Raw genomic sequence first — 26,422 nt, forward strand, 5'->3', positions numbered from 1 at the left:
CCTACAAAAATTACCATTAATTATAATCCACATAATAATTCACATTTCCTGTTACTGCAGGATTATTTTCCTGCTGTGAGAAGCAGGGTCAAATTAAAATGAATTAAGTGCATCTGTATAGTGTCTGGAGCAGGCAACATTCCCTTTCCCATTCCTGCTCATTGCATGGCACCACTCTGCAATGCAAACAGAAATGGACTCCTCCACTTCTCCACTTCTGCTGCCTGCTGTGCAGTGTAACTCCCTCATACACTCTCAGTCAGGGTAACAGAATGCAGAGCGATGGGGAGGGGGGATATCAAAGGAACCAGAACATTCAAGGCTCCTCTTTGATGGTTATTCCGAGCGTATACGTCTGTCAATACTCCAGGGGCCCCGTGGCACAGGTTGCTTATTAGTGGCTCTGGGCTCCCAAAGTTCAATAAAACATCAGCTGCTAGGGAGGACCCTACAGGCCCCTACAGACGGTCAGTCCCCTAGCACTGCCTCTGGTCAAAACACACTCATCAGGCATTCATCCTCCCCCCCCCCCCCCCTCTCTCTCTCTCTCTCTCTCTCTCTCTCTCTCTCTCTCTCTCTCTCTCTCTCTCTCTCTCTCTTCCTTTTTCATTTTTTCTCTCTCTTTTTCTCTCTCTCTCCTTCCTGCCTCGAGGCACAGTAGGAAGATGTCAGTGAAATGGGGTGACTGTGGAGTTCAAAGCAATTTGAGCCATTTCTATTCAGTCCTCCGAGGATAAACTCAATCTCTCAGAACAGTGGAGCACCTTCAATGCCTCAAGGGCTTTGCTCCCCATACAATGGCACCTTCAATTTTCCCCCTCTCTTTACTTGAGTAATACAGTTGGAGAAGTGGAGAAACACCTTCAACAGCATCAGGTGCATCGTAAGTCTACTTTTCAGTCAACTGTCTTGAGTCTTTTGTTGGTGTGTGGGATACTTTCACCTTCCTGTCTCTTACCTGTAACATGCAGTAGAGCAGTGCTTGACTTGGACGGAAATAGGTACCGGTTAAAAAACAAAAACATTTTTTGATTGTTGGACATTAAAGACTGTGAAAACACCAGGAAATCAGCTCCAAGTAATTTTCATTTTGAAATCTGTTCCCAAGTATTCCCACACATAGTAGAGAGATGTGATTATATACAAATGTAAACAATGTTTTAAATTATTATGTTTTAGTCAAATATTATATCTGTTTGGGCTTCTTACAGTGTACAAATGATTAGTAATTATGTTCCGGCCCCCTGACCATCCACTCAATAAAAGAAACAGCCTGCGGCTGAATCTAGTTGATGATCCCTGCAGTAAAGCAACCTCCCTCGTTGAGGATCCCTGCAGTAAAGCAACCTCCCTCGTTGAGGATCCCTGCAGTAAAGCAACCTCCCTCGTTGAGGATCCCTGCAGTAAAGCAACCTCCCTCGTTGAGGATCCCTGCAGTAAAGCAACCTCCCTCGTTGAGGATCCCTGCAGTAAAGCAACCTCCCTCGTTGAGGATCCCTGCAGTAAAGCAACCTCCCTCGTTGAGGATCCCTGCAGTAAAGCAACCTCCCTCGTTGAGGATCCCTGCAGTAAAGCAACCTCCCTCGTTGAGGATCCCTGCAGTAAAGCAACCTCCTCGTTGAGGATCCCTGCAGTAAAGCAACCTCCCTCGTTGAGGATCCCTGCAGTAAAGCAACCTCCCTCGTTGAGGATCCCTGCAGTAAAGCAACCTCCCTCGTTGAGGATCCCTGCAGTAAAGCAACCTCCCTCGTTGAGGATCCCTGCAGTAAAGCAACCTCCCTCGTTGAGGATCCCTGCAGTAAAGCAACCTCCCTCGTTGAGGATCCCTGCAGTAAAGCAACCTCCCTCGTTGAGGATCCCTGCAGTAAAGCAACCTCCCTCGTTGAGGATCCCTGCAGTAAATCAACCTCCCTCGTTGAGGATCCCTGCAGTAAAGCAACCTCCCTCGTTGAGGATCCCTGCAGTAAAGATCCCTTGAGGATCCCTGCAGTAAAGCAACCTCCCTCGTTGAGGATCCCTGCAGTAAAGCAACCTCCCTCGTTGAGGATCCCTGCAGTAAAGCAACCTCCCTCGTTGAGGATCCCTGCAGTAAAGCAACCTCCCTCGTTGAGGATCCCTGCAGTAAAGCAACCTCCCTCAGTGTTTTTCCCCATAATGCCTTTTCCCTTTGCCGTGAACAAAGGTGAGTGGTGGCTTCACTTGATGTATTAGCAGGTTCTTTTCCAATTTAAACTCAGACTGGTGGTGATTATATTACTACAAATCCTCAGTGTAGCTCTGTACTCACCTCTACCCCGTATTGAAGGTGTCAGGTTCCACCTATTGCCGGTACACAAGCAACTTTATCAAATAATGGACAACAAAAATATATTTTTCACTCAAAGGAATTTTATTCCCTTACAACTTTGGCTATGGTGAATACTTACTATGAAGAACTAGGACCACGTGTGTTTGCAACATCTTATCTCTACAGTATGACCTATGACCTGTCCTCAAATCTCCACAACCTAATTCAGAACATGAAGAGCTTGTAGAAGCCATCCGTGCCTTTTGCTCAATGAATCCCTGAGAATATTCCTCTGTAGGTTTGTGCTTCTTTCTCTTATTGGCTCAGCAGGTCACTACAGTGTGTCTTGTTAAAGTTGGACAGCCCTGGAAAGTACATGTGGACACCCTAATGACAATACAGTCAACACGGCTAGAAACAGCCTCTATCAAACAGCAACTGTCTGTGTCTGCACATCATGCCCTTGGAGAAGCACAGACCGATATGATTGGACAGAGCAGATACATCACTTTCCCTTGTTCTAAGCCGACATGCGTTTTAATGGAACACTTTATCCTAATGGCCAGAGCTGTGCACAGGTTCTCTCCGGGGTAGGATGTGTGTCTGTGCAGTCCAAAGGGCCTCTGGGCCCAATAAAAGCTTCACCTCCTTTCCGTAATGACTTCCTTGTCTATTGCAAATTACAGTCATTCCATATAATTGCTTAGATTGTAAATTACAACAAGAAGCGTTGACTTCTTGCAGGCCAAGCTTGGCCTCGTTAATCTAATATCCTGATATTCACACATTGTTCAAGTCTGAAGCAGGATGTACCGTGACAAGGGTAGGTGTCACGGCCGTCGTTCAAGGAAGACCAAGGTGCAGCGTGGTGAGCGTACATTTTCCTTTATTTAGTCAAATGTTGCAAAGAAAACAAGAAATAACAAAAACGACCGTGAAGCTTACAAGGGCTATAGTTCCCCTAACAAAGACAACTTCCCACAAAGATAAAAGGGAAAAAGGCTGCCCAAGTACGATTCCCAATCAGAGACAATGATATACAGCTGTCCCTGATTGAGAACCATACCCGGCCAAAACATAGAAATACAAAAACATAGAAAACAGAACATAGAAGGCCCACCCAAATCACATCCTGACCAAACCAAATAAAGACATACAAAGGCTCTCTAAGGTCAGGGCGTGACAGTAGGACAATGTTACCTGACACAAGTTTGTACTGTACACCTGAGCATCCATGATTGAACCCCCAGAGCTGTCCTGGGTCTTTATTTATTCTAACATGGGGGATATCCTGAATTTAATTTTATGGGGTATGGGGCGGCAGGTAGCCTAGCAATTAAGAGCTTTGGGCCAGTAACCGAAAGGTCGCTGGTTGGTCAAATCCCAGAGCCAACTAGGTGAAAAATCTGCCGATGTGTCCGTGAGCAAGGCACTTAACCCTAATTGCTCCTGTAAGTAGCTCTGGATAAGAGTGTCTGCTAAATGAAAAAGTAAGTTACTGTCCTTAGGAGACCACTTCCATAGTACCGTTCAACCCTCCATCTTTGCCATAATTAGAGGGGGCTTCCCTTAGCTTGGCATCCAAGCTGATTTCACTATATTTTACTGTTGTTTCAAGTGAAATAATGTTGAGGACAGTGTTCAGTCTGGTTTAACCAGGCTAGTTGTCACTAACTTGCCACATCTCAATGGTGCTGTAGCATCCACAATGACTGGTCTCAGAGTTGTGATGATAGTCTCTGGGGAGCTATCATTAAGGCACTGTCTGATTGCCGTCACAAAGACAGAGAGGATGCTGCCTACAGTACATACAGACTTCAAATAATTGGCCACCTTAATAAATGGATCACTAGTCACTTTAATAATGTTTACATATCTGGCATTACTCATCTCATATCATCTCATATACCGTATTTATACCATCTATTGCATCTTGCCTATGCTGCTCTGTCAGTACTCATCCATATATTTTTTTGTATATATTCTTATAGTTGTTGTGGAATTGTTAGATTACCTGTTAGATATTGCTGCACTTTCGGGACTAGAAGCACAAGCATTTCGCTACAGTCGCAATAACATTTGCTAACCATGTGTATGTGACCAATAAAATTGGATTTGATTTTGATTGTGCACCCCAAGCAGTTACCTAGGATCCTCTGCTCCAAATCACAGTGGAATCGATTACCAGACCAACAGAGCCACTTTATCTCAAGAACTGAAGTAAACACATTAAATCATATTTTTTAACGTTTTGAGCTCTTCATTTCAATGTCCTCGTTTTCTTGTTAAAAATGGTATTGGTGTAATGATGTTTCACTTAGCCAGAATGTCTAAATTTCCCTGTGCCCAAATACATAAAATAGTCATCCTTTCCCATTCTCCACAGTCAATCACAATTCCACCTGAACCTGAGTAGTTTATCTCTCTGTCTCAGCGTCATCATTTCCTTCAAGTCAGAAGTTCAGGAGAAGTGTAGCAGTTTTAGGAGATACTGCCCTGTTATATTCTCCTTTGACTGTCCTCATACCTTTCTTTGCTCTCCTTTTTAAGAATTTATACAATATTGTCTGACATTTTAATTAAAATTGTTTTGTGAGGGATTGTGAGTGAAAACATATAGCCACCACCTTTGAGAAAGTAGACAGTATGTGTCAAATATGTGTCAGATATTAGTAAAAACAAATGGCCCCAGTCCGTAGCACAGCTTGATTATATTGTTATGTTACTTCTTCCATTGACCTTTTCACAACTATATCCATTACTGGGTGACATCTATACCTGACAGAGAGTCTGAGCTAACTTTGACAATTCATTGAAAAGTATTCTTCAGGATTGAGAGGGAAAAAATATTGTGAATTAGAACCTTTACCCTTTCACCTTCCTCAGTCAAACCAGCCTAGTGGTTAGAGCACTGGGCCAGTAACTGAAAGGTTACAAGTTCAAATCCCTGAGATGACAGGGTAAAATCTGTCGTTCAGCCCCTGAACAAGGCAGTTAGCTCACTGTTCCTAGGCCGTCATTGTAAATAAGAATATGTTCTTAATTTTTTTTTTTAACCTTTATTTAACCAGGCAAGTCAGTTAAGAACACATTCTTATTTTCAATGACGGCCTGGGAACAGTGGGTTAACTGCCTGTTCAGGGGCAGAACGACAGATTTGTACCTTGGCAGCTCGGGGGTTTGAACTCGCAACCTTCCGGTTACTAGTCCAACACTCTAACCACTAGGCTACCAACTTTCCTAGTTAAATAAAGGTTTAAACAAATGTTTGATAAACAATAAAAAAACAACTCAAAAATCTTTGGGTATCTGTGGGTTTAACCATATACTACATTGCAGAGCTGAGCTGCATATGAATCTTGCAGAGCTGAGCTGCATATGAATCTAACCAATCCCCATACACCGTCTGCTGGCCCTCTCTCATGGGTAAAGGGGAGCTATTGTATAGTGAGAACAGGATGAGACCCGCATGGGTTAGAATACTCCAGGAACAAGGAATACAGGAATTTCCCACTGGTAATACATACAAACACAGCCATCAGTGTGCTGAGACTGTATAATTAGGATCTCAACGATTCTAAACAGTGGTTCTACAGAGTAATATTACAAATGTTCCATATTGTTATCACTCACTTTCAAACTAATTTGTTGATGGGAAGAAAAAAAATCCTAAAATGTTTATGCTTAAATCAAGATAGTTATTATTTGGTACACATCTTAAACTTTGAAATACAGAACCAGTCAAACGTTTGGACACACTCATTCAAGGGTTTTTTTCTTTATTTGTAATATTTTCTACATTGTAGAATAATAGTGAAGACATCAAAACTATGACATAACACACATGGAATCATGTAGTAACCAAAAAAAGTGTTAAACAAATAAAAAAACATGTTAGATTTTAGATTCTTCAAAGTAGCCACCCTTTGCCTTGATGACAGGTTTGCACACTTTCGGTATTCTCTCAACCAGCCTCACCTGGAATGCTTTTCCAACAATCTTGAAGGAGTTCCCACATATGCTGAGCACTTGTTGGCTGCTTTCCTTCACTCTGCGATCCAACTCATCCCAAACCAGGACAGGTCATCTGATGCAGCACTCCATCACTCTCCTTCTTGGTCAAATAGCCCTTACACAGCCTGGAGGAGAGGACCAAGCATGCCCCCATTCTCATCGACGGGGCTGCAGTGGAGCAGGTTGAGAGATTCAAGTTCCTTGGTGTCCACATCACCAACAAACTAACATATTCCAAGCACACCAAGACAGTTGTGAAGAGTGAAGCGACAAAACCTATTCCCCCTCAGGAGACTGAAAAGATTTGGCATGGGTCCTCAGATCCTCGAAAGGTTCTACAGCTGCACCATAGAGAGCATGGTTGCATCACTGCCTGGTATGGTAACTGCTCAGCCTCCCGCCGCACGACACTACAGAGGGTAGTGTGAACGACCCAGTACATCACTGGGGCCAAGCTTCCCGCCATCCAGGACCTCTATACCAGGCAGTGTCAGAGGAAGGCCAGAAAATTGTCAAAGACTCCAGCCACCCTAGTCATAGACTGTTCTCTTTGCTACCGCACGGCAAACAGTACTGGAGCGCTAAGTCTAGGTCCAAGAGGCTTCTCAACAGCTTCTACCCCCAAGCCATAACACTTCTGAACATCTAATCAAATGGCTACCCAGACTATTTGCATTGCCCCCCTCCGCTGCTACTCTCTGTTGTTATCATCTAGGCATAGTCACTTTAATAACTCTACCTTCATGTACATATTACCTCAACTAACCGGTGCCTCTGCGCATTGACTCTGTACCGGTACGTATATAGTCTCGCTATTGTTATTTTACTGCTGCTCTTTAATTTCTTGTTACTTTTCCTTATTATTCTTATCCGGATTTGTTTTAAACTGCATTGTTGGTTAGGGGCTCGTAAGTAAGCATTTCACTGTTGTATTCGGCGCATGAGACTAATAACATTTGATTTGATTTGATGTGTGTTGATATTGTTGAAAAACTAATGATGGTCCCACTAAGCGGAAATCATATGGGATGGCGTATCGCTGCAGAATGCTGTGGTAGCCAGGCTGGTTAAGCGTGCCTTAAATTCTATATAAATCACTGACAGTGTCACCAGCAAAGTACCCCCACACATCACACCTCTTCCTCCATGCTTCACAGTGGGAATCACACATACAGAGATCATCCGTTCACCTACTCTGCGTCTCACAAATTTTGGACTCATCAGACCAAAGGACAGATTTCCACAGGTCTAATGTCCATTGCTCATGTTTCTTGGCCCAAGCAAGTCTCTTATTATTATTTGTGACCTTTAGTAGTGGTTTCTTTGCAGCAGTTCAACCATGAAGGCCTGATTCACACAGTCTCCTCTGAACAGTTGATGTTGAGATGTGTCTGTTACTTGGTCCTGGTCCTGTAGCTCAGTTGGTAGAGCATGGCGCTTGTAACGCCAGGGAAGTGGGTTCAATCCCCGGGACCACCCATACGTAGAATGTATGCACACATGACTGTAAGTCGCTTTGGATAAAAGCGTCTGCTAAATGGCATATATTATTATTATTATTATTATTATTATTATATTACTCAGTGAAGCATTTATTTGGGCTGCAATTTGAGGCTGGTAACTCTAATGAACTTATCCTGTGCAGCAGAGCTAACTCTGGGTCTTCGTTTCCTGTGGCGATCCTCATGAGAGCCAGTTTCATCATAGCGCTTGATGGTTTTTGCGACTGCACTTGAAGAAACTTTCTATGTTCTTGACATTTTCTGGCTTGACTGACCTTCATGTGTTAATGTAGTGATGGACTGTTGTTTCCCTTTGCATATTTCAGCTGTTCTTGCCAAGTCTCTCCTTCGAGTCTTCACTATTGAGAGCAGGAACTGCCACTGGGTTTCAAACATCTTCCAGCATCTTCTATTTCTTTTTGACTTTGCCAAATAACCGATCTTACTCTGGGTCCTTTATTCAAAGAACCACAGACGGTGTAGAATTGCCTGAGTGAAATACAATTAAAAAGCCATTAGTCTTTTTTTATTAACTTCCTTTTTGATGAGACAGAGAGAGATGGAGAGAGATTCTGTAATGATGCTTAATTGATTTTCATTATTAGCCTGCAGTACACAATTGGTTTACTTTGTTAGTTATATTGTCCTCCCTGGAGCTTCACGACAGTATAGTGCAACCCTTTTATAGCGAGATAACATCATTTTGTAAACAACATTTCACCGGTGTCAAATATGCATGATTTTGAAGCGAAGCAAATGCAACGATCAGGCCTACTTTATATTTTATTTTTGTTTCTCTGACTTTCTTACTTTCCAGTCTGCGGGGCATCATCATGTATCAATAATGATCATTTACTGCCACCGTGTGGAGATAAGTTAGGGGTGCGAGTTATTGAAAACTGATGCAAAATATTTTATTAGCTTTGGTTTTTATTAAGTTGTGCAGATCATGTATGTCTTCTGATAACCCGGTAATGCAAATGAATACGCAGGATTATTTTATTTTACAGTGAGAGTGACCACATTATTTGATGTATGGGATGGGGACCAGGCTTTGAGTAATACACTTTTCTTGAATTTTCCCTCCATACCGGTAGATGGTACTATTTATCTGTGTTGACAGGCATCTGTGTCACGAGCTGCCCCTCTTTCAGATTTGTTTACTTCAAGCGTCATTTCAATGGCGGAACACTGAAAAAAGCATTTGAGAGCGTTCAGATTTCGGATATATTGTTCTAGTTACGAACGAGCTGAGTACTTACATTTATCATCTTGGCTAGCTAACATAGTAAACGAATCGTTTTGTCCCAATATTTATCTTAGTAAACCTTCTGGCTGGGGCATTTCCATCAATTAAAGCACGAGATCCCCGAAATGGCAGATAACAACACAGGTGGGAGAGTGACTAGCTTGCTAGCTAATATCTGTTAACTAAAGTGGTATGCTAACGCGGTTATTTCTATCTTCCTAACTGTACGGATAGCTAGCTAGTACAAACACTAGTTTTAATCATCCACCAGCATTTACATGGACTTTACATTTAACCAACCATCGGTTGTTTGCTAGCTGATATTAGCAAACGCCAGTGTTGCTAGCTAGCTATCCCTCCAGTGTCCTTGCGCTAGCTGCGTTGGTAGCTAACTAGCTATGAATTTATATTTACTAACTAAACATGCCAATAAACAACTATTTAGTTAGCTAGCTAGTTGTTAATTGTGTCACGTGTGCCAACATTGGCACACTCGACTACCTATTCACTAGCTTGCTAGTTCCCAAACTTGTCATGTCAACAATCTTGACTAGCGTGTCATGAATGCTAACTGTCAACACACGCCCACCAGAATTTGGACCTAGCTAGCTTACGTTAACTAACTTGGTTTAACATTATGTTATGGCTTGGCAGCAAACAGTTGGCATTATTAGCTAGCTAAATGGGCTATATATATTATTATTTTTTGTTTTAATTCAAGTCAAGCATGATAACACTTCTTCCCTGGGATTTCAGACCAAGAAAAAGCAATAGCTGCAAATGCGTTGGAGGCGTTTACGGTAACGTCGCATTTATTTACCGTCAACAGTTTTCTGCAAATTGTCCTCGGGAGTTTGTAGCCAACTTGGCTACAACTCCATCTATCAAACCTATCTGATTCATGTTTGTTTACATTTGACATTTACATATATTTGTTTACATTTGTTGATGCAACTATTCACACGTTTTTTTTAGTTACATTTGTTGATTTTAATTTGTTTACTCACAGGCTGGAAACTATGAGGAATCTTTGAAACACCTTGGGAAGTTGCAAGAGTTGAACAAGGAGGACTACAAGATTGCTTTGAATAAAGCAATAGCTGAATTCTACAAGAGCGGCCAAACCACCACATGCACCCTGAAGCAGACTCTTATTGCAATGAAAAACCAGGTGACTATCGTTGAAACCTTTTATCCAGTCTCTCAATGACACGCCAAATAAATGTTAAACATATTCTAGTATTGTTGATTCCTGTTTTAAATGTCTTGATTCTTGATGAATATATTCACAGATGCACACAATAGTTCATTAAGTTGGCTAATACTTAACATTCATGCATCTTTTTTGTCTATCAAGGTTCACACTTCAATGGAGGATATTGATGGTTTGGATGATGTAGAAAACAGTCTTCTCTACTACAATCAAGCTATCATTCACTACCACATGAGACAGTACTCTGAAGCTATTGCTATTGGAGAGAGGCTGTACCATTTTCTGGAGCCGTTTGGTAGGTTTTGGTGTTTTTATATGGACAGTCGTATTTGTCAGACTATAAGCTCTTGTCAGAGAACACAAACATTGAAATGTATTGCATGACTACACCGTACACACACTCACACGCACACACTTAGTCACAGCAACTGGCAATGTTCCTGATGAATTGGCCTTTGCAGCCCAACAGTTTAGCTTGATGGTGTTATTTGTCCTAGAAGAGAAGTTTGCTCTGGCGGTCTGCTTCTTGCTGGTGGATCTGTACCTGCTAACGTACCAGCCAGAGAAGGCCCTCCATCTCCTTGCTGTGCTGGAGAAACTGTCTGTACAGGGAAATAACAAGAACGGCAAAGGGGAGGTACGTGTCCCTCTAAAGAGGGGTGTGCCAGCATGCACCATTCTCAGGTGTCATGTTTCTGACTTTCACCCATGATGTTCTGATGTTTGTTACTGTGCTCATGTATGTTGAATGTTATTTTCCACCTCTTGGAGAAAGGACTGTTCTTCCTAAGCAGATATGTTATTATTAGTGGCAACTGTAAGGTTCTTGTGTTGACGGCAAAGATGTGCTGCTGCGTGTGTACTCACATTGAGGTTGTCTGTCATGTCCAGGTAATATTTCAGACACAGTGCAAGTTCTACATTCACAGGGACCCGGTAGTGGAGGCAGCAGACCTCATTCAGGATAATCTCAGGGAGCTTACTGGAGGACAGGTTACTAAAATATACTTCAGGCGCTACACACTGATACAACATTGACCAACAAACTTAGAATTTAATAGGTGTGATTTGGCGGTTGGTGGTCAATGTTGGGTCAGTGTAAAGGTGCCTTTAGAACCAAACACTATACACTCCTACTTTGGGTGTCCACGTAATTTTTGGTTGCCCCCCAAAAATATCTTACTGCGGTTACGCTAGTTACATCTGAGTGCAGGCTATTTTACTAATGGTTTAAACTTCACTTACTATGAGAAGACATTTGAAGTCTATATTTTGCAATGTGGTTATTTTCAAACGTTGGTGTCTCTCTTGATATTGCAGAGTGTCAACAAAGATGGTCGGAACCAGAAGGCAGAGTTCATTGACATGATCGAAGCGGCTAAATCCAAAATGCACCAGGTACGTTTAACACCAATCCTTTTCCTGAGGTGGAGGAAATGAAGACGGAAAAGCAGCTTTTGAATTGCTGCTTTTGTTTCACACTTGTCGTTCTTCCCGTCCACAGTACAAAGTGCGAGCGTACATTCAGATGAAGTCATCAAAGGCCTGCAAAAGGGAGATCAAGTCTGTGATGAACACAGCAGGGAATGTGAGTCATGATGTTTGCGTTGCTAAACACATTACTAAACTAGCCTGGTTTCTGTTTGTGCTGTCTTACCAACTCCTATGGTCAATGGCGTGACAATGACCATAGGAGTTAGAAAGATGGCACGACATGATCTGGAACCAGGTTATTAAACTGGCTTACTAAACCTGCTCTCTCCCAAACATCCCCTTCCTGCCTTTCCCTGCTTCAGTCGAATGCACTGATTGTAAGTCGTTTTGGATGAGGGCATCTGCTAAATGACTAGAATGTCAATGTTTCCATGCCAACCTGTGTTTCCTTCATCTCCCACTAGTCTGCTTCCTCACTCTTCCTCAAGAGTAACTTTGAGTACCTGAGAGGAAACTACCGCAAAGCAGTGAAGCTCTTAAACAGCTCCAACATCGCAGAGCACCCTGGGGCCATCAAAACAGGTATGTTTAGACCCCTGTTTACCTGGTCATACATCCAACAAGGTTGTTGGAACGTGCTGGAAAAGACAATGTAAAAGTATATATCCGATTCAGGACTATATGGATCAGGTTGTCTAGATGGTGTGAAAAGGGTTTAGGACTGTCCTGTTAGTGACAGAGCACAATTGAGTATTACCTATATCAGGTTTTCCCAAACTGGGGTGCACGCAATGCCGTCGGGGGGTACGCCAAATAAATGTGATTCCTTTAAAAAAAAAAAAATACATGTAAACTGCTTTTATTTTTTCCAATGGGTCTATACATTTGGGTGAGGGTCTTTTTCTGCTCTTGAGTAGCCTAGTTTCAATGACAGAAATAAAATGAAACCATCTAGTGTTCAGTGAAATAGCAACACAATGTCAAATACAGGTAGCCTGGTTAAATAATGAACATCCAATCACATTAACCGTTACTTTCTCGCGGGGAAACCTTCACTCTTGCCAGACATTTAGAAACGAAACATGACCATTTGAAAAATAAGCCACGGGAGTTTTTTGAGTGAGAATAAAGATGACTTTTGAGTAGTAAGATGTATAAAAGCAACAGATACCATTAATAAGAAGAGGCTAGAAGCGTCTTATATGGTGAGCTACCGAGTGGCTCGGACAGGCAAGCCCCATACTATTGTGGATAACTTAATTCTTGCTTCTGCCGCGGATATGGCTGGAACAATGCTGGGGGAAAAGGCCCCCAAAACTATACAGACAATATCTTCATCAAACAACACTGTTTCACAGCGCATCAGTGACATGGCAGGAGATGTTTTGAAACAATTACTGCTTCGCATACAAGGCAGTGAATTCTATGCGTTATAGCTCGATGTGTCAACAGCTCCTGGTAAATGTCCGTTATGTTTATGGGGGTCAATTAAGAAAAACATCCTCTTCTGGAAACCAGGACAACAGGAGAGGATATTTCTAAAGTACTGGACAGCTTTGTGACATCAAATGGACTTTGGTGGTCAAGATGTGTTGGTATCTGTACTGATGGTGCAAAAGCCATGACAGGGAGACATAGTGGAGTGGTAACGCGCGTGCAAGCAGTTGCTCCCGACGCCACTTGGGTACACTGCAGCATCCACCGAGAGACCCTTTTGTACACTGCAGTATGGATACACTGCAGTATGCACTGAGAGGCTCTTGGGTACACTGCAGTATGCACTGAGAGGCTCTTGGGTACACTGCAGCATCCACTGAGAGGCTCTTGGGTATGCAGCATGCACTGAGAGGCTCTTGGGTACACTGCCGTATGCACTGAGAGGCTCTTGGGTACACTGCAGTATGCACCGAGAGGCTCTTGGGTACACTGCCGTATGCACCGAGAGGCTCTTGGGTACACTGCAGTATGCACTGAGAGGCTCTTGGGTACACTGCAGTATGCACTGAGAGGCTCTTGGGTACACTGCAGTATGCACTGAGAGGCTCTTGGGTACACTGCCGTATGCACTGAGAGGCTCTTGGGTACACTGCCGTATGCACTGAGAGGGTACACTGCAGTATGCACTGAGAGGCTCTTGGGTACACTGCAGTATGCACGGAGAGGCTCTTGGGTACACTGCAGTATGCACGGAGAGGCTCTTGGGTACACTGCAGTATGCACGGAGAGGCTCTTGGGTACACTGCAGTATGCACTGAGAGGCTCTTGGGTACACTGCAGTATGCACTGAGGCTCTTGGGTACACTGCCGTATGCACTGAGAGGCTCTTGGGTACACTGCCATGTGCACTGAGAGGCTCTTGGGTACACTGCCGCATGCACTGAGAGGCTCTTGGGTACACTGCAGCATGCACTGTACACTGCACATCCACCGAGGCTCTTGGGTACACTGCCATGTGCACCAAGAGGCTCTTGGGTACACTGCCATGTGCACCAAGAGGCTCTTGGGTACACTGCCATGTGCACCAAGAGGCTCTTGGGTACACTGCCGTATGCACTGAGAGGCTCTTGGGTACACTGCCATGTGCACCAAGAGGCTCTTGGGTACACTGCCATGTGCACCAAGAGGCTCTTGGGTACACTGCCATGTGCACCAAGAGGCTCTTGGGTACACTGCCATGTGCACCAAGAGGCTCTTGGGTACACTGCCATGTGCACCAAGAGGCTCTTGGGTACACTGCAGTATGCACTGTGCACCAAGAGGCTCTTGCTGCCATAGGAATGCCTGACAGCTTGAAAGACGTTTTGGACATTACAGTAAAAATGTTTAACTTTGTTAAAGCAAGGCCCCTGACTCTCGTGTATTTTCTGCATTATGCAATAATATGTGCAGCAACCATGTAACGCTTTTACAACAGAAGTGCCCTGGTCATGAAGGGGCAAAGTATTGGCATGCTTTTTTGAATTGAGGAGACCAGCTTAAACTTTTCATTACTGGCCATAATTTTCACTAGTCTGACCGCTTACACGACTGGCCTATCTGGGTGATGTTTTTCTAGGCTGAATGAACTGAATCTAGGTGGGATTACAGGGACTCTTCGCAACTATATTCCATGTGCGGGACAAAATTGAGGCTATGATGAAGAAGTTGGAGCTCTTCTCTGTCTGCATTAACAAGGTCTTAACACAGGTCTTTCAATCATTGTATGATTTTTTTTTTGTGCAAATGAACTCCAGCTTACAGACGATGTCTAATGTGATATAGCGAAGCACCTGAGTGAGTTGGGTGCGTAATTACACAGGTACTTTCCTAAAATGGACGACACAAACTATTGGATTTGTTATCCCTTTCATGCCCTGCCTCCAGTCAAATTACCAATATCTGAGCAAGGGGGCCTCATTGAAATTGCAGCAAGCGGTTCTGTGAAAATGGAATTTAATCAGAAGCCACTGCCAGATTTCTGGATTGGGCTGCACTCAGTTTGCCTTGGAGAATCATGCTGTTAAGACACTGATGCCCTTTGCAACCACGTACCTATGTGAGAGTGGATTCTCGGCCCTCACTAGCATGAAAACTAAATACAGGCACAGACTGTGTGTGGAATATGATTTAAGACTGTGACTCTCTCTAATACAACCCAACATTGCAGAGTTATGTGCATCCTTTCACGCACACCTTTCTCATTAAATTGTGGTGAGTTTTTCACAATTCTCGATTAACAAATTAAGTTTATATGTAAGAAAGCTAAATTATTGATTTGATTTGGTCCTATAAGAGCTCTTTGTCACTTCCCATGAGCCGCGTTGTGACGACAACTCACACTCATTCTTATGTCTAATAAATGCATTGTATAATGTATGTGTGGCAGGGTTACAATGATGGCAAAAAACAACATTTGAGAGTGCTGACCCTGGTGCTAGAGGGGGTACAGCTGACCCTGGTGCTAGAGGGGGTTCGCAGCTGGAGATTGAACGTTTGAAGGGGTACGGGACTATAAAAAGTTTGGGAGCCACTTCCCTATATGAAAGTGAACTTCCGCTAAATGTTCTTTCTTGTTTGTTTCTACCATCAGGTGAATGTGTGCGCTGTATGTTCTGGAACAATCTGGGTTGCATACACTTTGCCATGGGGAAACACAACCTAGGTATATTCTACTTCAAAAAGGCCCTGCAGGAGAACGACCACACGTGTGCACAGCTGGGGGACGGTGGGGCGACGGGGAACGGGCAATGTGAGTCAACAAACTGGGTTTAACTCCATTCAAAGCCACAGGACAGTTTCTCGGACACAGATTAAGTCTAGTCTTGGACTTAAAAGTATGTTATGCAGATTCGGACATCAAAATGGTATCTTAGTGCAGGACTAGTTTAATCTGTGTCTGGGAAACTGGTCCTACATGTTTCTCCTGTCATTGTACGCCGACTAGCTCTGTTGTCTCTCTGTCCTTCCAGCTAAGCAGTTCTCGGGCATCCCCATGTGTGCACTGCTAGCCAACAAGCGTTATGAGCTGCTGTATAACTGTGGGATCCAGCTGCTGCACATCGGCCGGCCCCTGGCGGCTTTCGACTGTCTGATGGATGCTGTGCAGGTGTACCACTCTAACCCTGGCCTCTGGTTACGGTTGGCAGAGTGCTGCATTGCTGCCAACAAGGGTGTGAGTTGTGATTTTAAAAAACACACACTCACACACACACTTGTTTTCTTACAGTGAAATAAAACTTAACAACATTCAAATTTAGCATTTTGTTATTTTTCCAGAGCTTAGAACAAGACAACAAGGGTCTTCCGAGTAAAAAGGGCATTGTTCAGGCCATCGTTGGGCAGGGCTACCATCGCAAGATCATCCTGGCATCACAGTCCACCCAGAACACAATCTACAGGTCCGTTTTCCCTCTCCCTATAACCAGTGCTGTCCAGGAGATGGCGCTAAAACATTTGTTTACGTGGTAGTGATTGCTGAAATTAGAGGGTACTCTGAGACAACTCAAGATGTTGATCATTACTATATCTCCATTAACCTCTTGGTTTACTCTTTCCTCTCCTAAATGTGGGTGTGTGTAGTGATGGGCAGTCTGCAGCCATTCCGGTGGCCAGTATGGAGTTTGCAGCGATCTGTCTGAGGAACGGCCTGGTCCTCCTCCCTGATCACCAGCAGCAGGAGAACAAGGCAGAGAACGGCTCCAAGACAACCAGCCAGTCAGGCAGCACAGAGAGCGGCTCAGAGAACAGCGACGCCTGCAGGTCAGTGTCTCATCTCACCCTGAGATTGGTGCTAAAACATGCCTTGTCAAATCTATTTTTGTAGAGCACTGTGGTTAAGATTATAGACTATTAACAAGGATTCAGCTCTCCATGTCCTCTTATAGAAGAAGAACTTTACAGGAAGTATCTTTCTTTCCATTTCCCCGACGTCCTTATCGTTGGTTTGACAGTGGGAAGGGTCAAGAAGGAGACAAGTTCCTTTCTGCAGCACCGTCTTCACCTCTGAGGAAACAGGAGGTTGAAAACCTCAGGTAAGAGAGACCTCTCTACCCAGACCTTTCTGTTCCCCTTCCTGTCTCCCCCAGTCAGTTAATAATCCTTTCTCCCCTTCCTGTCTCCCCCAGTCAGTTAATAATCCTTTCTCCCCTTCCTGTCTCCCCCAGTCAGTTAATAATCCTTTCTCCCCTTCCTGTCTCCCCCAGTCAGTTAATAATCCTTTCTCCCCTTCCTGTCTCCCCCAGTCAGTTAATAATCCTTTCTCCCCTTCCTGTCTCCCCCAGTCAGTTAATAATCCTTTCTCCCCTTCCTGTCTCCCCAGTCAGTTAATAATCCTTTCTCCCCTTCCTGTCTCCCCAGTCAGTTAATAATCCTTTCTCCCCTTCCTGTCTCCCCCAGTCAGTTAATAATCCTTTCTCCCCTTCCTGTCTCCCCCAGTCAGTTAATAATCCTTTCTCCTCTTCCTGTCTCCCCCAGTCAGTTAATAATCCTTTCTCCCCTTCCTGTCTCCTCCAGTCAGTTAATAATCCTTTCTCCCCTTCCTGTCTCCCCCAGTCAGTTAATAATCCTTTCTCCTCTTCCTGTCTCCCCCAGTCAGTTAATAATCCTGTCTCCTCTTCCTGTCTCCCCCAGTCAGTTAATAATCCTGTCTCCCCTTCCTGTCTCCTCCAGTCAGTTAATAATCCTTTCTCCCCTTCCTGTCTCCTCCAGTCAGTTAATAATCCTTTCTCCCCTTCCTGTCTCCCCCAGTCAGTTAATAATCCTTTCTCCCCTTCCTGTCTCCTCCAGTCAGTTAATAATCCTTTATCCACTTTTTCTTTTTTCCATTCTCTGTTGCCCTGGTCCTCCTGGGTCTCTGTTGCCCTGGTCCTCCTGGGTCTCTGTTGCCCTGGTCCTCCTGGGTCTCTGTTGCCCTGGTCCTCCTGGGTCTCTGTTCTCTGGACTAATTGGACAAAGCTTGCCCTCCACTTTTCATTAGGAGGGGGTAGAGTTGGGGAGGGGTTAGAGTTGGGGAGGATGTGCTGAATGAAGGGCTGACCCCACAGGGAAAGTTTACGAGCAGCCCCGTCAACTACTTGGGTTTATTTCCTGGAATCCCTGAGTGTTCTGTTGCCAACCAGTGAGAGGTCTGGGAGGGACACGACCACTACAGTCCAGACTCTCCTCACCTGCACTTTTCTTTAACCAAGAAAAATAATTGAAAGAACTGAATTTGTTTAATTAGTATTCATTTCAATAAAGAATGAATTTCCCCCACATCTGAAAGTTATGCAACCCACTATGTTTCCCAGTGCAGGGTTAGTGTGATCTGTTGTTGTCCTGGACGTGTTGACTGGGTCCTCCTATATGGTGTTGTCTCTCTAGGTGTTCCCTCCTGGCCTGCAGTGCCTATGTGGCCCTGGTGTTAGGAGACAACCTGATGGCCCTGAACCATGCAGAGAAGCTCCTTCACCAGACCAAGCTGTCTGGATCACTCAAGTAAGACCTCTATCCATCTGTCTCTCTCTATCCATCTGTCTCTCTCTATCCATCTGTCTCTCTCTATCCATCTGTCTCTCTCTATCCATCTGTCTCTCTCTATCCATCTGTCTCTCTCTATCCATCTGTCTCTCTCTATCCATCTGTCTCTCTCTATCCATCTGTCTCTCTCTATCCATCTGTCTCTCTCTATCCATCTGTCTCTCTCTATCCATCTGTCTCTCTCTATCCATCTGTCTCTCTCTATCCATCTGTCTCTCTCTATCCATCTGTCTCTCTCTATCCATCTGTCTCTCTCTATCCATCTGTCTCTCTCTATCCATCTGTCTCTCTCTATCCATCTGTCTCTCTCTATCCATCTGTCTCTCTCTATCCATCTGTCTCTCTCTATCCATCTGTCTCTCTCTATCCATCTGTCTCTCTCTATCCATCTGTCTCTCTCTATCCATCTGTCTCTCTCTATCCATCTGTCTCTCTCTATCCATCTGTCTCTCTCTATCCATCTGTCTCTCTCTATCCATCTGTCTCTCTCTATCCATCTGTCTCTCTCTATCCATCTGTCTCTCTCTATCCATCTGTCTCTCTCTATCCATCTGTCTCTCTCTATCCATCTGTCTCTCTCTATCCATCTCTCTTTCCCCACTCAGATAAACTCTTACACCAGATGGACTTCATTCCTCTATCCCCTTTTCCCTTAGCCTTTCATCCTCACTCCCCCTTTCCCCTCAACACCTCTTTCTGTTTCTTCCTCTCCCCCCTCCTTCCCGCTACCCATGCACCTCTTGTTATCACTTCATTAACCTCCATATGACTTACCACCCCCTCCCCCAAAGCTTACAGCACTCAACATGACTCACCGTCTGGTAATGGTAATGTGGCCCTAGCAGACCTCTTGACTCTTCAGACTACTTAATGACTTCATGACCACAGACTTCCCGTCAGCCCCTCCTCCTTCCTTGGTATCCTGCTGTCCTCCTCACCCCAGAATGTGGAGGGTTAATGACAGACTAGGGGGGTATCCTGCTGTCCTCCTCACTGCAGAATGTGGAGGGTTAATGACATACTAGGGGGGGGGCATCCTGCTGTCCTCCTCACCCCAGAATGTGGAGGGTTAATGACATGGGGGGGGCATCCTGCTGTCCTCCTCACCCCAGAATGTGGAGGGTTAATGACATACTAGGGGGGCATCCTGCTGTCCTCCTCACCCCAGAATGTGGAGGGTTAATGACAGACTAGGGGGGGCATCCTGCTGTCCTCCTCACCCCAGAATGTGGAGGGTTAATGACAGACTAGGGGGGTATCCTGCTGTCCTCCTCACCCCAGAATGTGGAGGGTTAATGACATACTAGCGGGGGGCATCCTGCTGTCCTCACCCCAGAATGTGGAGGGTTAATGACATACTAGGGGGGGGGGCATCCTGCTGTCCTCCTCACCCCAGAATGTGGAGGGTTAATGACATACTAGGGGGGGGGCATCCTGCTGTCCTCCTCACCCCAGAATGTGGAGGGTTAATGACAGACTAGGGGGGCATCCTGCTGTCCTCCTCACCCCAGAATGTGGAGGGTTAATGACAGACTAGGGGGGCATCCTGCTGTCCTCCTCACCCCAGAATGTGGAGGGTTAATGACAGACTAGGGGGGGTATCCTGCTGTCCTCCTCACCCCAGAATGTGGAGGGTTAATGACATACTAGCGGGGGGCATCCTGCTGTCCTCACCCCAGAATGTGGAGGGTTAATGACATACTAGGGGGGGCATCCTGCTGTCCTCCTCACCCCAGAATGTGGAGGGTTAATGACATACTAGGGGGGCATCCTGCTGTCCTCCTCACCCCAGAATGTGGAGGGTTAATGACATACTAGGGGGTATCCTGCTGTCCTCCTCACCCCAGAATGTGGAGGGTTAATGACATACTAGGGGGGGGGGCATCCTGCTGTCCTCCTCACCCCAGAATGTGGAGGGTTAATGACATACTAGGGGGTATCCTGCTGTCCTCCTCACCCCAGAATGTGGAGGGTTAATGACATACTAGGGGGTATCCTGCTGTCCTCCTCACCCCAGAATGTGGAGGGTTAATGACATACTAGGGGGTATCCTGCTGTCCTCCTCACCCCAGAATGTGGAGGGTTAATGACATACTAGGGGGGGGGTATCCTGCTGTCCTCCTCACCCCAGAATGTGGAGGGTTAATGACATACTGGGGGGGGTATCCTGCTGTCCTCCTCACCCCAGAATGTGGAGGGTTAATGACATACTAGGGGGGTATCCTGCTGTCCTCCTCACCCCAGAATGTGGAGGGTTAATGACAGACTAGGGGGGGGGCATCCTGCTGTCCTCCTCACCCCAGAATGTGGAGGGTTAATGACAGACTAGGGGGGGGGGTATCCTGCTGTCCTCCTCACCCCAGAATGTGGAGGGTTAATGTATTTCTTCTAAAATAAGTTAAAAAATACGTAAATAAACTTTTGGTCACCACACCATGTACATCCATAACCTATGGTGAGATCTGAAAACACCAGTAGGTGGAGGGCACCCCTCAAACATGAAAGAATTAGAGCAGATTGCTGCTGAAAGGGGGCCTAATTGTCAGTAGAAAGGTGCAGCAAGTTCATTGATGGCTACAAGAAGTGTTTGTCTGCCGTTATCTTGGCTAAAGGCTGTGCAAGTTTCAGCTCCGGGGTGCCAATCATTTTGTCGTTGGTCTTTATTTTCTAAATTGTAAATTCAGTTTACAAAACCAAATTTGGTTCTGCAATGTTGAAAATCCAATAACAATGTTCGGGGGAAAAAACGTTATGTCAAATTGATTTGAGAATAGGGGAATTATTTAAGGAAAGTGCAGGGGTGCCAATATATTAGGTCGCACCTGTACATACTGTAAAACTCAGTATCAAATAGCCACCAGTCCCATTTAATAGCTAGGCAACAGCAGACATTTCAGCAAATTAACTGTTTACGTGATTACCATTCATCGTTTACGAGGTTTAATGTTTGGTTTGTGACATAAAAAAAATCAATTATGGCAATCATCCGTTTTTATCGGCAGGAGGAAAGCACTAATAACTGCTAGCTAACCGGCCAGCACAAAAACACTAAACTTTAGGAGTACAGAAATTGTCCGACCACCCTCTAGTGGCAAAAGTAAGAACTGCTGAAAATGCACAGTCATAAAGGAGACTAGTACATTTTTATAGAGGCGCATACTAAGACAAAATAAACCTGACCGTGTAGGAAATTGATTAAAATAATGCTGGAATTGGGCCTCCCGGGTGGCGCAGTGGTTAAGGGCGCTGTACTGCAGCACCAGCTGTGCCATCAGAGTCCCTGGGTACGCGCCCAGGCTCTGTCGTAACCAGCCGTGACCGGGAGGTCCGTGGGGCGACGCACAATTGGCCTAGCGTCGCCCGGGTTAGGGAGGGCTTGGTCGGTAGGAGTGTCATTGTCTCATCGCGCACCAGCGACTCCTGTGGCGGGCTGGGCGCAGTGTGCGCTAGCCAAGGTGGCCAGGTGCACGGTGTTTCCTCCGGCGCATTAGTGCGCATCCAACCCGGAAGCCAGCCGCACCGTGTTAAGAAGCAGTGCGGCTTGGTTGGGTTGTGTATCGGAGGACGCATGACTTTCATCCTTCGTCTCTCCCGAGCCCGTACGGGAGTTGTAGCGATGAGACAAGATAGTAGCTACTACAACAATTGGACACCATGAAATTGGGGAGAAAAAGGGGTAAAATTCAAAAAAGAATAATAATAATAATGCTGGAATTAAACAATTAACAATGCAAAAGCTGTGTGCATTAAGGACAAAGAATCCGGCTCAAATATCCGCCTGTCTCTAAGAAGTGTGTTGTGTTGAGTGATTTAACGCCCAGGCTGTTAATTGAAGTTTCACGGTAGATCACCTTTTTTGACAGTATATATGATTAGCTATGTTCACATCCCCATGAACAAGCCCCAATACTAGTGATCTGATTCTGTCTGACCCAATGTCTCTCTGTTCCAGGTTCCTGGGACACCTGTATGCTGCAGAGGCCCTCATATCCCTGGACCGGATCTCAGAGGCCATCGGTCACCTCAACCCAGAGAATGTCACTGATGTCTCCATGGGGGTGTTGTCCAGCGAGCAGGACCAAGGTTAGTCCTCACACCCACCCCTCCTCCAATCGATGGCTCTGCTGGAAAACACAGCACCCCAACCAGTATTCTGCCCTAACTGAAATGACCTATCCATTTTACCACATGATGGTTTGATGTCTGAGTCACATGATGACTGGATCACTGTTTGATTTTGTGTTCACAGGGCCAGATAAAGGGGATCTGGAGCCTGTCGAGTCATGTGAGTGTATATATACACACACACACTTATCACCTAACACACTCCCTGCAGTCTCAGTAGAGACTCCCCATCTGTGTGTGAGGTGACATCCAGTGATCATGTGTTGACAGGGTGTGTTGTGTGTTGGTACAGCAGGGAAGCAGACTCCTCTGTGTTACCCCAGCACAGTGAGCTCAGCCCGGGCCATAATGCTGTTCAACCTGGGCAGTGCCTATTGTCTGAGGAGTGAGTACGAGAAGGCCCGCAAGTGCCTGCATCAGGTACGGTTCATACTTGCAGGCACACGACCACACACACAGCTACAGTACATACTTATCTCTTGAAACCATTCAGATGTGTTATTATCCCAAACATGACTGTGTTTAGATGTCTGTGAACCTGTTCCTCTCTCCCAGGCCGCCTCCATGGTGAACACCAAGGAGATTCCTCCTGAAGCCATCTTACTGGCTGTCTACCTGGAGCTGCAGAACGGTGAGTCTTCTCTCTGGGGTCTCATTCCCACCTGCAAAGTTGTGATGTGGGGCCCTCGGGTTTCCCAATATGGCCCTTATGATAGTTGTCTTTTATAGATTCTTATTGACTATTGTTTTCTAGCATAGTATGAGGTAAGGGGGAGGGGTTCCAAGGAAGTGTTGAGACTGATGTCAAACTCTTGACATTCCAGTTCTAGAATTCTCCAGGTAGAATGCCGAAGGCCACACTCTGGCACAAAGGCAGTGATGACAGATTACTGCTGTCAGTCAACCTCTATCCAGTGTAGAAAGGGCAGGGGTCAGGACCTTATGACCTTACTAAGAGCTGTGTATGATCTCACCGTTTCCCTCTGCCTCTCTTTATGTTCCCACCCCCTCTCCTCACTTTATGTTCCCACCCCCTCTCCTCTCTTTATGTTCCCACCCCCTCTCCTCACTTTATGTTCCCACCCCCTCTCCTCACTTTATGTCCCCACCCCTCTCCTCACTTTATGTCCCCACCCCCTCTCCTCACTTTATGTTCCCACCCCCTCTCCTCACTTTATGTCCCCACCCCTCTCCTCACTTTATGTCCCCACCCCCTCTCCTCACTTTATGTTCCCACCCCTCTCCTCACTTTATGTCCCCACCCCCTCTCCTCACTTTATGTCCCCACCCCTCCCACTTTATGTCCCCCACCCCTCTCCTCACTTTATGTTCCCACCCCCACCCCCTCTCCTCACATTGTTCCCACCCCCCAACCCCTCTATGTCCCCACCCCTCTCCTCTCTATGTCCCCCCCTCTATGTCCCCACCCCCTCCCCCCCCCCCCCCCCCACCCCCCACCCCTCTCCTCTCCTCTCTCAGGGAACACACAGCTCGCCCTACAGATCATCAAACGTAACCAGCTCCTCCCCTCAGTGCTCCAGGCGCCCTCTCCAGACACACGAAAGAAGCCTGTTCCCTCCTCCTTCCAGCCTGTCCAACCACCCATCCAGATGCCCTCACCCTTCACAACAGTCCAGCGCAAATGAGTCCTCAACCCTTGTTCCCCTAACCCTCCTTGCCCCATTGCACAGCAACACGCACCTGTCCACCTCTCATCACTTCACCTCAGTGTATTATTTATTTAAGGCAAGCTGACCCCAACTCAGTGCCGGTGTAGGGTGAAGTTGTCCCTAGATGCTGATCTTGACTCAGCTTTGTATTTCCTCCCACTAATGGTTAAGATTAACATTGGTGGAGAGGAAGCTGATCCTATATCTGTATCTAGGGAAATTTGAACTCCTCAGCGCCCAGACGGAGCCCCTCCAGGTCAGGTCCTGGTATGAAATGCAGAGGTCTCCTGTCGGGTGGATGAAGGGTGCGTTCATGGCCCAAATTACACCTTATCCCCTATGTAAGTGCACTCCTTTTGACCAGAGCCCTATGGGGCCCTAATAAAAGTAGTGCCCTATATAAGGAACTGGGTAACATTTGGGATGGAGCCTTTATTCAGTGGCTATCACCTGCAGTGTCTTTGGGGCAGATCTGACATGATTTCTCTGTTCTCTGAGAGTTTTAACTTTCCATTTGTGACAGCAACATCCGTTATGATCTATACTGACTGACTTTTGCTTGGGGCAAATTAAATACCTGTATAAAAAAATAAATTTTATTTACAGAAGTAAGCTGACTTGCATTTTATATGGTTGGTGGGTCTGTAATAGTTTTCAGACCCTGGAGGGAGAAGGTGGAGTTGTGCTGCTCTCATGTCAGAGGAGGAATATGCTTTGTGTGGGGGTTAAGAGGTTGCTGTCTGTCCTTTTATAGGAAGGCACAAGGACCACACAAACTAAAATCTGGTTTTGGTACATAGTACAACTCTTGATTGACCAGGGCCCATCGGATTTGGAATAGGGTGCCATTAAACACACTCCAACTTGATATTTTCCTGTTAAAACAATGTATAAATACAGGTAATGTACACATGTAACAGTGAAGTTTTAGACAAACGCAAATTTCAAGGAGTTGGTCTGATGGTGCCCTCTGTCATCGGCCTCCCCCCACATGGGACATGAGACCTGGACCACCCATTGTAATGTACCTTAAGTAAATCAGGTGATGAGATAAAGGAGACTGGGGTGTTACTTCCTAAAGCCTCCCCTTCCCTGCTGCCAGACTGAGCCATGAGAATAATCCTCACTAATAAACACATGGCTTTGCCTGGTCACTGATCACCTCTTGGTATGTGGACACACTGCTTTTCTGTTATTCTACAGTGCCTGAATAACTGGACTCAAAAAGAGACGGATCAGGAAATGGATGTTGCATACAAGAACCCCATTTTATTGAAGTCCCAAACTGCATAGGAAATGTTAAGTCCATATAGACGAGAAGCATACGGCAGGTTAACAGCAGTCGCCTAACATCCTTCAAAATGCTTCTTGAGTCCCAAATGGCACCCTAGTCCCTATATAATGCACAACTTTTGATAGGACTCTAGTCAAAAGTAGTGCCCTCTATAGGGCAGGGGTGTCACTCATTCCATGAAAGGCCTAGTCCAGTGTCTGCAGGCTTTTGGTTTTTCCTTTCAATTAAGACCTAGACGACCCAGGTTCCATGCGTCTAGTTGGTAGAGCATGGCACTAGCAACATCTGGGTTGTGGGATCGATTCCCGCGAGGGACCAGTACTACTGCAAGTCTCTCTGGATAGGAGCGTCTGCTAAAACTTAAGACAACCAGGTGACCTAAATTCCTCAATCAAGTACAAGGAAGACGTGAAAACAAACAGCCCTCCGTGGAATGAGTTTAACACCTGTGCTCTGGGGAACAGGGTGGTATTTAGGGCTCACCAACACTTCCAACCAGTCAATAGAGGGTATAGGGTATCCTAATCTCACTGCTATCCCCTTCAAACACTCATAAGTGGAATCTATATGGAGCAGCCTTCCATTTCACTTCAACTGAAACTGCACAATATTTAGGCTCGACTCCAGGTTATATAAAC

At 45.5% G+C, this 26,422-nt stretch overlaps 1 protein-coding gene across 5 annotated transcripts; it reads left to right on the forward strand.

Moving 5' to 3' along the window:
- The first annotated feature begins 9,000 nt into the window (after window positions 1-9,000).
- Window positions 9,001-25,099, forward strand: LOC124023946 (CCR4-NOT transcription complex subunit 10-like). Of its 5 annotated transcripts, none has more exons than XM_046338110.1 (20): window positions 9,001-9,196; window positions 9,809-9,852; window positions 10,062-10,223; window positions 10,410-10,560; window positions 10,763-10,902; window positions 11,157-11,258; window positions 11,586-11,663; window positions 11,770-11,853; window positions 12,164-12,281; window positions 15,769-15,927; window positions 16,148-16,350; window positions 16,455-16,576; window positions 16,758-16,937; window positions 17,129-17,209; window positions 18,540-18,653; window positions 22,648-22,778; window positions 22,945-22,980; window positions 23,116-23,240; window positions 23,376-23,451; window positions 24,300-25,099. In XM_046338110.1, exons 1-20 carry the CDS (start codon window positions 9,178-9,180, stop codon window positions 24,464-24,466), a joined length of 2,292 nt encoding a protein of 763 aa, XP_046194066.1. In that variant the 5' UTR covers window positions 9,001-9,177; the 3' UTR covers window positions 24,467-25,099. The 5 variants fall into 5 exon arrangements, with proteins under 5 accessions (XP_046194066.1, XP_046194068.1, XP_046194064.1 ...); XM_046338108.1 differs by having other exon boundaries at window positions 9,003-9,196; window positions 23,113-23,240; XM_046338109.1 differs by having other exon boundaries at window positions 9,004-9,196; window positions 10,766-10,902; window positions 23,113-23,240.
- Window positions 25,100-26,422: the final 1,323 nt, after the last annotated feature.

Source organism: Oncorhynchus gorbuscha, unplaced genomic scaffold, assembly GCF_021184085.1.
Source record: "Oncorhynchus gorbuscha isolate QuinsamMale2020 ecotype Even-year unplaced genomic scaffold, OgorEven_v1.0 Un_scaffold_1731, whole genome shotgun sequence".
Classification (NCBI taxonomy): domain Eukaryota; kingdom Metazoa; phylum Chordata; class Actinopteri; order Salmoniformes; family Salmonidae; genus Oncorhynchus; species Oncorhynchus gorbuscha.

What these genes read in the sequence shown, in the direction of transcription:
- LOC124023946 (XM_046338108.1), top strand. An exon ending in CTAAATCCAAAATGCACCAG is followed by an intron (nt 11,664 to 11,769) that starts GTACGTTTAACA and finishes TCCCGTCCACAG; the next exon opens with TACAAAGTGCGAGCGTACAT. An exon ending in GCATTGCTGCCAACAAGGGT is followed by an intron (nt 16,351 to 16,454) that starts GTGAGTTGTGAT and finishes TTATTTTTCCAG; the next exon opens with AGCTTAGAACAAGACAACAA.